General features: G+C 38.7%; 1 protein-coding gene across 6 annotated transcripts in view; it reads left to right on the top strand.

The window, feature by feature from the left end:
- ENPP2 (ectonucleotide pyrophosphatase/phosphodiesterase 2) overlaps nucleotides 1-17,264 on the top strand; it is a 190,918-nt gene that overhangs the window by 40,114 nt on the left and 133,540 nt on the right. The window contains exons 1-2 of one of the 6 annotated variants that reach the window (XM_078153711.1): nucleotides 8,155-8,363; nucleotides 8,634-8,736. In XM_078153711.1, the coding sequence (XP_078009837.1) occupies nucleotides 8,331-8,363; nucleotides 8,634-8,736 (136 nt within the window). In that variant the 5' untranslated portion in view covers nucleotides 8,155-8,330. Of the gene's footprint in view, nucleotides 1-8,154; nucleotides 8,364-8,633; nucleotides 8,737-17,264 lie in introns of those variants that run through there. The other 5 variants (XM_078153709.1, XM_020975540.2, XM_020975536.2 and 2 more) reach the window with 5 other exon arrangements.

Here is a 17,264-nt window from a genome sequence, read left to right as displayed (position 1 = left end):
TTTCCCATTTCTTTTCTAATTTTTTTCTTTTGCTGTATTAGTTTTGTTTGTACAAAGCTTTTTTTTTTTTAGGCAATTGGAGTTAAGTGACTTGCCCAGGGTCACACAGCTAGTAAGTGTCAAGTGTTTTTGAATGCCTTTGTAGCCAATCAAAGTGCTTCCAACCACATGGTTGGTGGACCAGGACCAATTGTGGAATATCTATGAATGCCCCACAGTCTGTCCAGGGCACTTCCCTTACATATCATCATCATATCTATATAGTGCCTACTCTGTGCCAGACACTGTGCTAAGGGCTTCATAATTATCTCTTTTAATCCTCACAACAACCCCGGGAGGTAGGTGCTATTATTAACCCCATTTAAGATGAGGAAACTGAGGCAAACAGGTTAAGTGACTTGCCCAGATTCATATAGCTTGTAAGTCTGAGACCAGATTTGAACTCAGATCTTCCTGGGCTCAAGTACTCAATCCAATGTGCCACCTAGCCTCACTATCATGATTCTCCAGAAAGCAAACTCTCTGGCATCCTCCATGTGGAAAGGCTGCATCAGTCAAGCAAATAGGTGGGCTCAGCACATGCACCAGATCCCCATTACACAAGGACATATTAGAGTACTGACCTTAGAACCTCACAGCTGAAAGGGAGCTTAGAGGTCACCTAGTACAGCCCTACCTGAGGTTGGACTCCACTCTCCTTCACAGTTTCTCATCTTTAACCTCAGTTGAAGTTTGATCTTGTACATATACCTAACTTAGGGAATCCTGTTAAGGATCCTGTTAAAAATTAATAGAATCCTGATGTCTGGAGAACCATGGTGAAGTGTGGGGTGGGGTGGGGTGGGGAAGCCAGTCCTGGGAGTTAGAAGGCACAGGATTGATCATGGTTCTGCCTCTAACTAGCTCTGCAACTTAGTGATCATAAACTTAGAGATGGAAAGGAGCCACCTAATCCAACTCCTCATTTTGCAAATGAACAAACCAAGTCCCAGAAGTCTGTCAACAGACTTGAAGTCAAACTGACAAATCATCAATCAACAGTGTAGCTAGTCAACGAGCATTTATTGGGCACCAACGTGCCCAAGGTTCCATAGGTAGTGAGTGACAGAAGTCTGGCTTGATCACAGTTTCTCTCCAGTGTTCTTTCTATTCAACAAGGGCAAATCAGCTCATCTCTCTGGGCCTCAGTCTCTATCTTTAAAAGAATTAGCAACTCCTGGCAGGAAGGTGATAGATAGACTCAAGTTACACAACTAGATGTACGTTCTCTGATAGCCAATATGGGAATTTATTTTGTTTGACTTTGTGTATTTGTTGGAAAGGCAGGATGGAGGAGGAGGAAGAATGGGGTCATGGTCACTCTTGTCCAACTCTTTGTGATGCTGTGGACCATAGTACCCCAATACTGTCCACACAATTTTCTTGGTAAAGAAACTAGAGTGGTTTGCTGTTTCCTTCTCCACATGATAGGGATAGGACAAAGAAAAAGAAAGAAAGAAAGAAAGAAAGAAAGAAAGAAAGAAAGAAAGAAAGAAAGAAAGAAAGAAAGGAAGGAAGGAAGGAAGGAAGGAAGGAAGGAAGGAAGGAAGGAAGGAAGGAAGGAAGGAAGAGAAGGAAGAAAGAAAAAGAATCACTGAAACATGTCTTTTGAAATGCACAGAAGAAAACAAAAGGAAGGCATGAAGGAAGCATAGTCAAACAGGATAGTTTTGAGAGTTACATGTTAAAAAGCAATAACAATCTAGTGTTTAATAAACCCAAAGATCCAAGTTTGGGGGCTAAGAACTCACCATTTGACAAAAATTATTGGGAAAACCAGAAAGCAGTTTGACAAAAACTAGGCATAGACCACCATCTCATACCATACATGAAGATAAGGTCAAAATGGATAAATGGTTTAGACAAAAGAGAGGAAGAACCCCTTTCCCTTTTTAGCATGGTCTCTTGCTAGACACTGTGAGTGGAGTGACCACGTGGTTAGAAGACCAGAACAAGTTACAGAATACCTACACCTGCTGCACAGTCTCTTCAAGGTTCGGCCCTTTTTTGACATCGTGATTGTCTTGGAAGCAATTTCCCTAGTATCCCCTCCCCTTATTGCTCCATAAGAATGGTAAAGAAAACTGGGAAGACTCCTTGTGAACTGATTAGAATGATGCACAAGGAACTAGAAGAATCTATATAGTAGTAACATTATAAAGAAAAACAATTTTGAATGACTTTAAAATTGCCAACACAATGATAAACCACAATTTCAAAAAGATAAAGATGAAATACACTACTCGTTTACTGCCAGAGAAGTGATCATGCTGAAAAAGACACATTTTCCAATATGACCAGTGTGGGAATTTGTCTACCAGATTGTGTGTACACACACATATGCATATATATGTGTGTATGTATGTACATAGAGAGAGGTTGCATCAGCTAAACAAGCTGATGAGGTTCTGGGCATGCACCAGATCCCCAATATGCTTAGAAACTCTTTGTGATTATTGAGGACGTGCAGAGCAATGAGGCACATATAGAAACAGAAAATGTATGTAAAGCATTTTGCAAAACTTAAAGGTTAAACAATTGTCAGCTATTATTATTTTTATTGATATGTCTTGGTGGCCTCATCTGCTCCCAAAGGATTAACACTATCATCCCAATGCAGATGACTCCAAGATCTATATGATGGTCTGAGACTGTCCTCTGAGCCTCTCTCCTTCTTCCTTCAGCCTCATATCACCAATTGTCTATTGGATGTTTCAAAGTGGATATCCAGGAGATATCTTAAACTCAACATGTCTGGAATTGGGTCTTTCCCCTGAAAGCCTCTGTTCTCCCAAACTTCCCTGTTTCTGTTGCAGTCACTTTTATCCTTCTTTATAAGTATTCAGTTTCATAATCTCGGCTTTACCTTGACTCTTCCTTATAGCATATTACCCTCTCAATAGACGTGTTTTACTTCTAACTTCATAACACTCACACCTGAGCCCTTCTTTCCACTTACACAGCTACCACTTTGGTTCAGGCCCTCATAACCTTTTACCTAGATTATTGTGACAACCTCCTCTTTGGCCTCCCTGCTTCAAGTCTGTCCCCACTCTGGTCCATCCTACACAATGTTGCCAAAGTAATTTTCCTTAAGTGCAGATCTGACTATGTGAACCCTATGTAGTGGTGTCCTATTGCCTCTAGGGTAAAACATAAATTCTTTTTAGGTGTCAAAGGCCTGTCACACAATCTGACCCCACACTATCTTTCCATCTCTCATCTCCATACTTTGCAGGGGCTATCCCCCTTCCCTGGAATGTATTCCTTCCTTATCTTTGACTCATAGAGACACTCTCCTCCTAAGATGCAGTGCAGGCACCATCTTCCTTTTCTCTTCCTTTTTTTAATAGATGAAAAAGAATGTGTTATTAATGTACAAACCAGTATTTAACAAAACTAAAATATGGCATAAATAGATATGCTTAACACAAAATCATATTAATGATATTAATGTGTTAGATGAGCTTGTTTTTGGTGGAAAGTTTCTTTACTACTATTCATAATTTTTTTCAACTACGTAGCTTTTATTTTTTCGTGTACAATAGGTCCCTCCCAATGACCTCCTTCCCCTACACTGAGCAAATAAAAAAAAAATTGAACCCCCTCTCTCTATGTACATACATACACACATATACATGCATATGTGTGTGTACACACAATCTGGTAGACAAATTCCCACACTGGTCATATTGGAAAATGTGTCTTTTTCAGCATGATCACTTCTCTGGCAGTAAACGAGTAGTGTATTTCATCTTTATCTTTTTTGAAATTGTGGTTTATCATTGTGTTGGCAATTTTAAAGTCATTCAAAATTGTTTTTCTTTATAATGTTACTACTATATAGATTCTTCTAGTTCCTTGTGCATCATTCTTATCAGTTCACAAGGAGTCTTCCCAGTTTTCTTTACCATTCTTATGGAGCAATAACATTACATTTTTTTGGAAGGTAGGTGACACAGTAGATAGAACATGGGGCCTGGAGGCAGGAGGACCTGAGTTCAAATATGACCTCAGGCACTTACTAGCAGTGTGAGCCTGGGCAAGTCACTTAACCCTGTTTGCCTTAGTTTCCAAATCTGTAAAATGAGCTGGAGAAGGAAATGGCAAACCACTCTAGGATCTTTGCCTAGAAAACTCCCAATGGGATCATGAAGGATTGGATATGACTGAAATGACTCAACAACCAACAAAACATTCCATTATTCATGTACCACAATGCACTTAGCTATTTCCAGATTGGAGGACACCTCCTTAGTTTTAAAATTTTGACTACCACAAAAAAAGCAGCTATTCATTTATTTTATTATGTATAGATCCTTTCTTCTTTGATTTCTTTTAGGGTATATAGGTCAGGCATTATCTTCTGCTTGAAGCCTTTCCTGTCACCTTCTAGTACTAATGTCATCCTTCCCAAGCTGCCTTGTATTTAACGAGTTTGTATATGTTTGCATTTATTAAACTTGTATTCATGTTTTATATATTTTTATATATGCTTGTTGTCTTCCCCATTAGGATATAAGTTTTTTTTCTTTTTGGTGAAGCAATTGGGGTTAAGTGACTGGCCCAGGGTTACACAGCTAGTAAGTGTCAAGTGTCTGAGGCTGAATGTGAACTCAGGTGCTCCTGACTCCAGGCCAGAGCTCTATCCACTGTACCACCTAGCTGCCCCAGATATAAGCTTTTTTGTGAGTCAGGATTGTTTAATTTTTTTTGTACTTGTATCCTGAGCACCTGGCACATTTGCTGTTGTTCAGGTGTGTCTGACTCTTGGTGACCCCATTATGGAATTTTCTTGGTAAAGATACTAACGTGCTTTGCCATTTCCTTCTTCAGTGGATTACTGCAAACAGAGATTAGGTGACTTGCCTAGGGTCACGTAACTAGTAGATGTCTGAGGTCAGATTTGAACTCAGGTCTTCCTGACTCCAGGGATCTATCCACTGAGCCATCTAGCTGCCACCTGGTACATGGTATGCTCCTAAGAAATGTTTCTTGATTGATTAATTATACAAAAGAGCTTACAAACTTGACTTCTTTATAACAGTATATATAAAACTCAAAGGGTATAGTAATGACTTTTACACTATCCTCCATTGTTTTCTGTTGGTATTTTTGCTTCTCTGTAATGATAACTTATTAGATGAATCCTCATGCATAACTAGTGGGCTTTGAAAAATCAGGAAGCCTTGGTAAGTTACTTAACCTCTCAGTACTCTGGCTGCCAAACACACTGTCCCTGGTTCAAGAGCTGCCTATAGATTAAAACGTAATTGAGAAATATTTAGCAAAATAAATAAAAATACAATAAAACATAGGTAACATTTCATTTTAAAACTAAGTCAATATGTAGCCTACAGGGATCCTTGTGTACAGATTAGTGGCCCAGGTTTTTGACCCCGCTGCTCTAGGCAGATCTCTATTGTTGCAAACATGGTAGTGATCTGCATTAGGAAGGAGTGTTTATATACCTGGGAGTTCCTTGTACCAATGGAATCCTAAGTGTAGTCTTTTACCTCATAGTGATAACCTTAGATTTTAAGCATGAATGGTAGAAAACCCCTGTATATTTCAAAAGGTTTTCTAAAACCTTAACCAAGTGTCCTCAAATTAAAAAATGCATACAACGAAGTCTTACTAGCTGTGTGACCATGGGCAAGTCCTTTAACCATTCTGAACCTCAGTTTTCTCAGCATAGAATGGGAATATTAATAGCTAGAGCACCATCTTCATAGAATTGTAGTGCGGATCAATTAAAACAATGTTCAAAATTAACTATAAGGGACAGATGAAGAAAGAAACTGCATCCAGAGAAAGAATTGATAAATAGAAATATGTATGGAATAATTATATATACATATACAAATATACCCACATATACACACATACATACCTATGTGTGTATATATATATGTGTGTGTGTGTGTGTGTGTGTGTGTACCTATGTGTGTGTAATGGTAGTAACAGTGAGGTAGGGGGAGAGTAGAGAAAGAGGAGAAATAGAAGAAATTTATGTGATAATTTTGTTGTATATTTGAAAGAAATAGCAAGTTGTGCATAGGAGATTTGCAATGTAACATACAATCATCTTTTTTATTGTTCTATGTTATGGAAATGCTTATTTTATTCCATAAATATGTATTAATGTCATAAAAAAGGAAAAAAAAAGAAACCACATTCTTAAAGGACTATACAAATGTTATCTGTTATTATTTTTTCTGTCAATGCCTGTCTTAAAATGAACTTGTAACCTGCCATCTTTGCAATAGTGTGAATCTTGGCAATATATTCTATTTTCTAGTGGGCCATTACCAGATTTTCAAATATTTAATGAAATTATTGTCATCAAGATTGCTATCTCTTGTCAGCAGAATAGTGGTATCTTTGGGCTGCCCCAATCTATTTGAATATAACCAGAGCTCAGTGAGTCACTTGCTGCATGGCAGGTATGAGATTTGTTTACACATACACACATGCATTTTATGCTAGAGTAATGATCTTTTGGAAGAAGCAATAAAAGCAACAATTAAAAAAACCCTATCTCTGGCTTCTTAAGAGAATTTTTAGAGCTGGAAGAGACTTTAGACATTAAAGACATCAGAACTGATAATGACCTTAGAGTCCAACTCCCTCATTCTACAAATAGGAAAACTAATTTCCGTAGAAGTGAAACCAAGTGTACTCACTCCTCCATGGGGTCTTTTTCTACCATATCGTACCACTTAGCTCTCTAGCCTCAGTTCCTTTGTTTCAAAAATGGTGGGGTTGGAGATGACATTTTAGGTCCCCTAGAGCTCTGAATCTTTGAATTTAAATATTTGAATGTAAGCTTCTTGAGGGTAGGGATTGTTTCTTTTTAGTCTTTATAGTCCCAGATCTTAGATCAGCTCCTAGCACATAGTTCTGGTGCTTAATAAATGCCTGTTGATTGCTCCTATGGTCCTGTATTAGCCACTAATCTGAGCTTCAGGACAAGCATTTCAGTAAATTTTAAGATTAAGCCTAAACACGTTCCTTTAAGTATACTTGTTGGTGAAGAGCTCAGTGAAAGAAACTTCTCTCTCCCTGAGGGGCTGGGTTGCTTTGCTTTGGATGATAATTTACCCCCACGAATAACTGGCAAACCAATACTTTGAATCATAATTCTATCCATCTCTAGTTTCCTTCCTGAATGAAACTGCTTATGAAGCTGGTTTTTTTTTTCCAAGCTGGTAGTTTCTTTTGAAATAGAGAGAGAGAGAGAGAGAGAGAGAGAGAGAGAGAGAGAGAGAGAGAGAGAGAGAGAGAGAGAGAGAGAACAGAGACAGAGAGAGACAAAGGCAGAGACAGAACAGAGACAGAGAGAGAGAGAGACACAGAGACATAGAAAGACAGAGACACAGAGAGACAGAAAGACAGAGAAATAGAAAGAAAGACAGAGAGACACAGAGAGAGAAACTGCCTGTCTTTATGTCCTTTCTGATAGGCAAGGAGGACTTGGTGTTGCTTGGCTGGTATTCTTGTTAATTTGATAAAGCTCCTCCTCTGAACCATAACAATAATATGAGGAAAAATAATGCTATCTCTGGAGTTGGTTACAGTCCCAGGAGATTTCATAGTGAGAAATAGTTGGAAAATCATGAGGAACAAAAAAACCCCAATGGGTTGCAGTTGGGACTTAGACATTAAAATTGAATCTCTCCAATCACATAAATGGTAAAATCAGTCAGTTATTAGGTTCATAAATTACAAAAGCTTCCTTGGTTTTTTTGTAAATAAAGTTGCAAGATTAATGACATTAAATAACTACATTGTAAATCTCCAAAGCTTGAAACTGGTACCAAACCTCTCTGTCCTTTCTCCAGCCCTGTTTCACTTTTATCGGATAAAATACATTTGGTTTCTTTTTTACCCGTGTTTTTGTGAGGAAAATAAGATGAACATGAACTGTTATTGGCCACAGCAACATTAGAAAACCTCGTGTTGCCAGAGGAAACCACATAAAAGAGTGTGTGTGTCTGTGTGTGTGTGTATGTGTGTGTGTGTCTGTGTGTGTATGTGTATGGGGGGGGAAGGGCAAGGGGGAGGGGAAAAGAAGGATGATGCTGGAAGCCTCTTGTACTCAGAGCTGGGATTTGTGAGTGAACCATGATGAAATCAGGCCCTTGGCAAATCAAATGAGCCTGTCAACCTCCCCAGGTGGGATTAGTTGTAGCTAATAGACTGGACTCAGAGAGCAAAGAGCCCGGCATTCAGTGTAGAGAAAAAAGAGAACAACACACAGCAAAAAGGCTTTCCAAGAATTCTCTACCATGGCAAAGAGAAACGCTTTCCAGTCACACCAGGTAGGGGGCAAGAAAATGGATTTCTGTGGGAAGGAGACCCTTCCACTGCCTCCTGAAGGACATGCTATCAAATGAAATGCTTTCTGCTCAGTTGCTTAATTAAACACTCCTTGCAGAGTTCTGAATGTGTGAAACAGAATGAATGGTATTTGATGATGTGTTTGAAAAGCTATAAGATTGAGCCGTGGTGGTCTGACCCTTAAATACCGCAGGACTCGACTTCTATCCAGCTCTCAGTGTGTTTGACACTTTGGTCTTTTACTTCCCCAGGTCATCTCCCTGTTCATTTTTGCCATCGGAGTGTATGCCTGTGTAGGATTTGCCACAAACCGAATTAAGAGGGCTGAAGAATGGGAGGAGGGCCCTCTCTCAGGTAAATGACCTATAATAGCATCTCTTCAAATTCTCCATCTCTTTTGTGAGTGGTCTTGTTGGTGCAAAGCTATCCCCTTTGAAAGAAAATCTCATGCTGCAAAATGCTCAGCTTTGACCTAAATTTCAGCATGAAAGGGAGATGGGGGAAGTGACAGGTTACAGGTATTTAGTTATTACTGAGTAATAACTGAAAAGAATAAATGAAATCGTGTCTGTGAAATTCCTGGTGATGTGATATTTAAGGCTACAGTGTTTTTGAAAGTTATGGATGAACCAAAAGACAGCTTTCTGTCTGTTGCTACAAAGTACCACTGCCTATGTGAAAATGGGGAGAGCAGGTGGTCCCTTAAGACAGGAGGTACCTAGTGCCCATCTTGTTACAGAGCTGCCTGCTGGCTGACTCCCCTACCCCCTCCAACTTTTCTTCTTTAAGAGTATTCAGATGTGGGGAGAAGAGAAAGTAAATGATGAGCATACAAGTGATCTCTTTTTACCAAGTTTGAGAAATGTAGTCTTTCATGAAATCCAGATTTATTTAGGACAGAAAAAGACTATAGAATACAGAAGGGATTCAAAAGAGTTCCCAGAGAGAAACTTGTCTCCATTTTCTTTCCTGTGGCATAAGGAAGGTAGGCTATAAATGTGTCCCTTGACTTAATTACTAGAACTGAAGAGAGACAGGGGGGAATGTTTCCTTTTACAATATGCTGGTCCACAGACAGTTTGAGAACTGTGATAAAGGAGTTCCTTGTGCATGGAGAGGGGCTTAGCTGACCAGGTCTTAAGTAATGAGTTGGTTAATTTCCTGGAAATTGGAGCTGCTGATGGTTTTATAAATAAAAAATTACATTTTAAGTAATGGGTACCCTAGGGGGCAATATTTTCTGGACTCTACCTGATATTTCAGCATGTTTTTCTCTTTTTCTGGTAATTCTATGCATAATGTACCCATGTTTCTTGACAGTTCTAACCTCTAAGACCACCACCTGTCTTGCTTTGGCTGACTCTAAGTTTGATTATTAATCTGTTTATGGTGAATAGGATAAGGGAATACACAGCCTTCTTTTACATCAGCTAAGTTTCTTCTGAGTCATGCCAGAGGGTTGAAAGAATAATATTAGGTTGGGAGTGGGGGGTAGGGGTGGAGAGGGTTGAGTAGGAAAGCTGAGATCATAAAAATTGTGTGGCCAGTGAGGCAAATGGACAAAATGAATTGTCTACTGTTAGAGAGGGCAGGAGAGGGGAGAGGAGCAGAAGGTACAATGCTGGGCTAGGGGACCTTGTTTTTATTGGTAACAAATGTTCTGTTTAGACATGCATGACTCCCATTAACACTCACAGTAGCTGTGGAGGAAAGGGAATCTTACCACTAGAAGGCTGAAGGGTTCCACAGAAACTGCGGCATCTTCTTGAGAACTATTCTGGGGTGGGTTTTATTTTTTCTTTGCTTTTTTTTGCTTTCATTTTCTTCAGAGGATTCTGTACAAGTGGTGAGGTGAATTTTAAATGAAATAAATGTAATGCTTTCTTAACTGATGTGCAAAACCATCTTGTTTGGCTCATTTCAACATGACTGGCTCTTGAGAAAGTGTCATGAGAACTTCGTGATGAATTGGACTGGAAACCATAGGCTCATAAATTTAGGGGATCTTAGAAGTCATCAAATCCAACCCCCATCATTTTACAAATGAGGAAACTGAGGCTCAGGGAGCTTACGTGATTTGTCCAGCTAGTAAATATTTGAAGCAGGATTCAAACTCAAATCTTATTGATTCAAAGATCAGTGCTCTGCCCACTACACCATGAGAAGAATTGGGTTCCAGTCCCTGCTGCATGATTTTAGTCAAGTCACTGAACCCCTATAGGCCTTAATTTCCTCATCTGAGGGGGTTGTTCTAGATGGGATCTAAGGTCTAAACGTTTTACGTTCTTATTTATACTGTTTTATCCTGAGTTTCTGTACATCATGTCATAGGACCTCTCCCCTCCCCCCGCCAGGCTCCATTATACCACACACCTTAAGGTAATACAATGTGGTATGCTAGCCTTGGAGTCAGAAAGACCTAGGTTCAGGTCCTGCTTCTGACATATTGACTATGGGCAAGTCGCTTAACTTATCAGTGCCCTAGGTAAATCTCAAAGACTGTTATGTTATAAATGAATTGCTGACCATGGACAAGTCATTTAATTTCCCTGGGCCTCACCTTCCACTCTTGCAAAAAAAGGGAGAGCTGGATTAAATGGCTTCTGCTTCTTGCATTTTAAATCTGTGATATGAATAACAATGAGCATTATATTTATAAGGAATATCACTCAGGCAAGAGAGCTGTTCTTTTTTTAAAGTACTTTATTAAACCTAATTCCCATTGCTTAAAAGTGTATACGCCATAAGGGTTTGAAAAGATTCTCTTTTCTGTAAAATATAGGCCAACAGTACTAATCCCTGTAAACATTTAGTTCTCAAGCAACTGTTTTCCTATGTGTTACAAAGAAGCAGTTAGCAGAATTAAGGAAATGATATTACTATTGGCCCTGTGTCTTCTGGGAAAATCAACATTCAATGAGGAGTTGTTATGGCAGCCTTCAAGGGAGGGGCTGAAACCTACCCAGGAAAACAGAGAAACTGAGGTTTCTTTTTTGATTTACCAGTTTGCTAAATTAAATTAAAAATTAAATTAAATTTATCACATTTGTTATTCTAGCACAGGAGTTCTTAATCTTGTTTATATCATGGACCCCTTAAGCATTCTGGTGAAGCCTAAGGACCCTCTTCTCAGAATGATGTTATTAAATGCATAAAGTAAAATACTTAGAATTACAAAGGAAGCCAATTATTTTGAAATAGTTATCCAAATATATTTTTTTTCAAAGTTCATGGATCCCAGATTAAGGACACTCTTCTAGCTCCTGTTCTAGACTCCTGTTCTAGATTTAGTACTAAACTAAGTAGTTTAAAAATTGCTCAGCTACACACAAGAAGGGAAATTGGTGTGAAGACAGCTTAAAGATAGCTTACTTTTGAATTCCATGATTTTTTTTTTCAGGCTTGTCCACCTTTTTGTTCTCTGAAAGCGGCTCCCCTCCAACCCCTACTGCTGCTACTTAATGATCAGAGTTTATTTCTCTGGATTTTGCATCACTTTGGTAATTCAGTAAAAGGATAGGATACTCAGAGCTTTAGGAGTCATGAAAACTCTTAGTGCCACAAAGTCTGGAAAGAGCCTTCTGTAAATAATCTCTATAAATAATAATATCTGAACCATTAGCAAAGCCTTAGCATCAGAAAACATGACTGTCTGAACATTCATGTTAGACCTAGATCACTTAGGCAGAGGGGTGGATGTCCTTACTTTCCTCGGAAACCAGCAGCTTCAAGAACATCACGGCCAATATGAGGATGGAAGACATTTGCCCCTCACCAGCTTCAGACTGACTCAAGCAGGATGGTGCATTCAAAATTGGCCTCTCTCTTGTTTAGCAAACAGGGGCAGATCCTCACAAAAAAACCTTTGCCACTTGCTGAAAATGTTTGGTGCATGTTGAATCTCTCAGTGCTGCACTCTGGACTAGGGCAATGCAAACAAGCTATGTTTATAATTAGTTAAATAGCATATCTGAAGGCTAGTCTTATTGTTACTTCCCTGTGAGTCATTGGAAGTGACAGCTGAATAAGGCTTTTAGAAGTGGTGACAAACATAGACTTTGTATGACAAAAAGATGATGAGCTGAAAACTCAGTAAATTTACAAGGTTGCCCATTAAATGAGCAAGTCTTAATATGGAAAAGTCACTTAAGCTCAGCTAGGGGAGGTGACATGAAATGAAGGGACTGTACCTTAGATTTCTGAAATCTTTGCAGGCAGGGGCTGTGTTTTCTATCTCCTAAGAGGCCTAGGACAGAGCCTCATCTGTTTTAGGTAGATTTGTATAAAGGATGTAGATCACTTTTGCATCTCAATACTTTTGATACTGAGGGCAAGAAGATTAGACTGAAGTCATGTGATTTTTTCTTCTTTTTTCTCCCACTCAAGCATGTAATTTGTTTTTTGTTTTTTGTTTTGCTTTTCAGGTTCAAATTTGCTATTTAATAGATAGACTGTTAATTTTGGAGGGCAATTAGTAATTTATCCACTAGTGGGCAGATATTTAATGGAATCTTGAAAGTTCAGGCTGACCATTCATCATCTTTAGTGGCCTTATGGGAAGTGTAAATGTGTTTATGAATGAAATTTGGGAATATAATTGAAAATAACATGCTGCAAACAACTTTATGAATGAGAAAGTGGCCTGCATGCGAATTCAGAGTAGAAGGACATGGATTCAAACCCCAGATTAGTGATTCACTTTTCAGTAGGAGAGTTTGGACCAGAGGACTTCTAAGGTACCTTTCCAGCTGGAGCTGGTCTGACTCCTTCTTTTGAAAGAAGAGAAAACAGAGGTTAAATAACTTCCCTAAGGTCACACAGATAGTAAGCAGGAGAATTGGGATTCAAGTTCAGGTCACCTGACTCCAAACCAGTTCTGAGAATTTTTCTTCAAGAAATATAGGGAAGTACAAAGGAAGAATGAGCATAGTCATTTTAATTTTGTGTCTATTGAAGTGAGGTCATTTAATGGAAGAACCATCATCGTTTTTAAAAGATGGTGGTAGGAAGGAGAGACTAAAAGAAGACTGAAGCAGAGATTGTGTGTGGTCATTGTGTCGTTATGTGCCATACACATAAAATGCTTATTGACTTTAACAGTGGAAATCTACCAAATTTACTAAGTATTTTTTGGGGTTTTATATTAAATCTAGCGCGGAAGTTAAGAAGAATTTAGGTCAGCAGAATGTGATCTTATGAAGGAATTCTAATGGGATGCTACAGTTAAAGTCTTTAAGAGGCATGGTGATTATGAGTGCATCGATTTGCATACTTTCTGTCAGTCAGTAAACATCTATTAAGTGCTTACTACTATGTGTCAGTCGTTGTGCTGAGCATTGAGGATACAAAGAAAAGCAAGATAGTCCTTGCTCTCAAGGAGCTCACAGTCTACTGGGGGAGCTCACATTCAAACAACTATATGTTATGTATTGTTGAATTGTTTTGATTGTGTCGAACTCTCTGTAACCCCATTTGTTGTTGGTATTTGTTCGTTGGTTTTTGGCAAACATACTTTTTTGTGGTTTGCCATTTCCTTCTCCAGCTCCTTTTTACAGATGAGAAACTGAGGCAAACAGGGTTAAATGACTTCCCCAGGGTCACATAGCTAGTAGGGGTCTGAGGCTGCATTTGAATTCAGGTACTACTGACTCCAGGTCCGACACTTTATCCAGTGTACCACCAAAAGACTGTGCCCCTAAAGACTGTGTACAAACAAGTTACATGCAAGATAGATTGGAAATAGTCAACAGAGGGAAAACACTAGGGATCAGGGAAAGCTTGCAGTAGAGGGGAAGATTTTAGCTGGGGATTGAAGGAAGCCAGGGATGGTCTAACCCTCCTGTATTGCTTTTTATATCTTCACTGATAAATCTTTAGAGCACTATTGGTATAGATCCTGGATTTCAACCAATCAATCAACAAACATTTATTAAATGACTGTTATGATCCAAGAACTATGCTAGGTGTTGGGGATATAGAATCAATCCCCCGCTCCTCAAAGAGGTTTTATTCTATCGGGGAAATAATGCAAACATATGTAATTACGTACAGAAAAAGTATAAATAGAAAAGGTAGTTTAAGGAAGGAAGGAGGTGGAGGAGAACATGAAAGGCGGCATTTCAACTAAGTCTTGAAGAGAATAAGGGATTCTAAGAGGCAAAGCTGAGAAGACGTAAGCTCTAGCTATGGGGAATAGGCAGTACAAAGACACAGAGATGGCAGATGGACTGCAGTGTAGGAGGAAAAGTAAGAAGACCAATTTGGCCAGATTTTAGAGTGTTGGAAAGGGAGGTGATATATAATGAAGCCAGAGAGCTAGGTGGGGATCAGGTTGTGAATAGCTCTCAAAGCCAAAAAGAGATGTCCCCATTTTTACCCTAGAGGTTATAGACAATCAGCCAGGGCAGTCTATTGATTAGAGGATTGACATAGTCAGACTCACACTTAAGGAAAGTCACTTTGGCATCTGTGTGGAGGATGGTCTGAAATGGGAAGAGATCTGAGTCAGAGAGACCAATTTGGGCATTGTAATAGCTCAGAGAAGAAGTGATAAGGAATTGAATGAAGGTGAAGTTGATAAAAAAAAAAGTGTTTACCCTAAGTATAAATTCCTTAAGATGATATTTCGTGGAAAGTCTTAGCAAAATAATCAGAAGACCGGATTTTGTTTACAGCTCTTCTGTTCAACAGTGGATCATGCAATCCAGTTTCCCCATCTGTGAAATGGGGACAGTAACAGTTGATGAGGGCCAGCTAGGTGATCCAGTGGAGTCAGGAAGACTCACTTTCCTGAGTTAAAATCTGGCCTCAGACACTTACTGGCTGTGTGACCCTGGGTAAGTGTCTTCGCTCTGTTTGCCTCAATTTCCTCATCTGTAAAATGAACTGGAGAAGGAAATGACAAACCATTCCAGTATCTTTGCTGAGAAAACCCCAAATGGAGTTACAAAGAGTTAGATACAACTGAAATGACTCAACAATGACCACAACAGTTGATGTGGTTAACTAGAAAATTCTTTGAAAAAAAAAAGTGTGCTATTAAAAGTATGGTTTGGGGAAAAGAGCACTGGATGGAAAGTCAAAGAACTGGATTCACGTGTCAGCTTTACCACTCATTTCCTGTATAATCTTGGCCATCCATTCTCCTTACTTTCCTCACCTGTAACTCGAGAAGATTGAATTCAACAACCTCTCAAGTCCATTCCAACTCTAATTCTATGAAATGATGAACACCTTTATTAGCAGTGATTAAGCTTTTTTTTTTTAATCTTTCCTGAAAATGGCAGTTTGGCATAGGTAGAAAGAGGACTGCATCTGGGTGTGAATCCTTCTTTCTTTTCTTATCAGTAAAATGCAGACCATAGTATCGGGAGTATTAATTTAATAGGGTTGTTATGATTAAACAAGGCCATGTATATAGGCTTTTGTTGTTATATGTTAGTGATTATTTTCATAAATTCTAAAGTCCTGCTGGTCTTATTCTTTGAGATAATATCAAAGCTTCTATTTGAAAACAACAAATAGATGATTTATAAGTAATTCAATCCAAATCCTTATCCTGCAACCTGGATGTCTTAGAAGTAGAATTTAAAAATTAATTTTATGTCTACTACTTAAAGTTTATAAAGTGTGACTTTATAGTTTATGAGGTTCTTTCTCCAGTGACTTTACTTTAGATTGATGGAAGATACATGTGAAATCTTTCTAAGAGGTTTTTTTTTATTTAATGACTTATTGTGAAAACAGCAGAGCGTCCAAAATGATGAATTAAAAAAAAACAAACAAACTTGACACGGACTTACTCTGACTGCTTTTAGGGGGAAAATGTTGTTGTTGAAGTGTCTAGCATTTAGAGAAGATAAAAAAGTGTCCAAGAAGATGATTAGAGACTTGATTCAGATAACTCAATAGTGGGTTGTGTATGTGTTGTTTTGCTAAATGTAAGGTTGTAAGTAACAAGAAGAAAGGAGAATTCTTGTCTTGTTACAGGAAGGTATGACTAAAATGGGACAATCATTTGAATTCCTCATTCTTATGATTGGAGAGGATTTTGAAAGATTATCTACACCTTTCCCTTGGTTTTTTTCCAGATCACACTTAAACCAGCCCAAAACATGATAATCTGTCCTGTTTTTAAAGCTCTCTAGAAAAGGAGACCATGCAACTTCAGTCTATAACCCATTTCAATCCTTACTTCTTACTGTCAGGAAATACTTGGGCTGAATACCAAGAAGAATGGGAGGAACAGGTTGGGAGCACTATCCCAAACACTGGAAAGGGGACTGAACAAAACTGGAAAGAAAGAACATTCCTGCATTAGGTTGGGCTGGATGGCATGCTGGGTGTTTTTAAGCTTAAATGCTGCCTCCCTGATCTGCCATCACTCAAATCTGGAATTTTACTTTTTTATAAGGATGACTTTGTTATGTAAGGGCAAAAATGATTGGGTGTCCTGATTGAAATATTGTTTAGATCATCCCTTCTCTTTTGCTTTGGGTTGTTTCTTAAAACTTCATTTCTGTGACTCAAATGGATGATATCCAATTCCTATAAACAGTAGATGGTCTGAATAAGGTTAATTTAAGTTTTAATCTGGGTATACAGTCATAGCAACTTGACCATCTTAGTGGACAGACAGCTGCCTTGGATGTTGGGAAGACTTGGGTTTGGTCCTACCTCTGAGACATTCTGGATGCGTGGCATTGGGCAAGTCAACTGCTCAGTGGCAACCCTCTAAGATTATAAATTGCAGAGAAAAGAATGAACTGAATTGATGAGGAAGTTTCCTCTCCTTGGAGTTCCCTGTATCAATGAAATCACAGTACTATTCCTTGTCCCATAAATTATTTTTAGTAAAACAAACAAGAACAATAGTAATAGGG

The sequence above is a fragment of the Phascolarctos cinereus genome, unplaced genomic scaffold (genome assembly GCF_003287225.1).
Source record: "Phascolarctos cinereus isolate Bilbo 61053 unplaced genomic scaffold, phaCin_HiC Scaffold_4;HRSCAF=312, whole genome shotgun sequence".
NCBI classification, from domain to species: domain Eukaryota; kingdom Metazoa; phylum Chordata; class Mammalia; order Diprotodontia; family Phascolarctidae; genus Phascolarctos; species Phascolarctos cinereus.
This window is presented reverse-complemented; position numbering and strand designations above follow the sequence as displayed.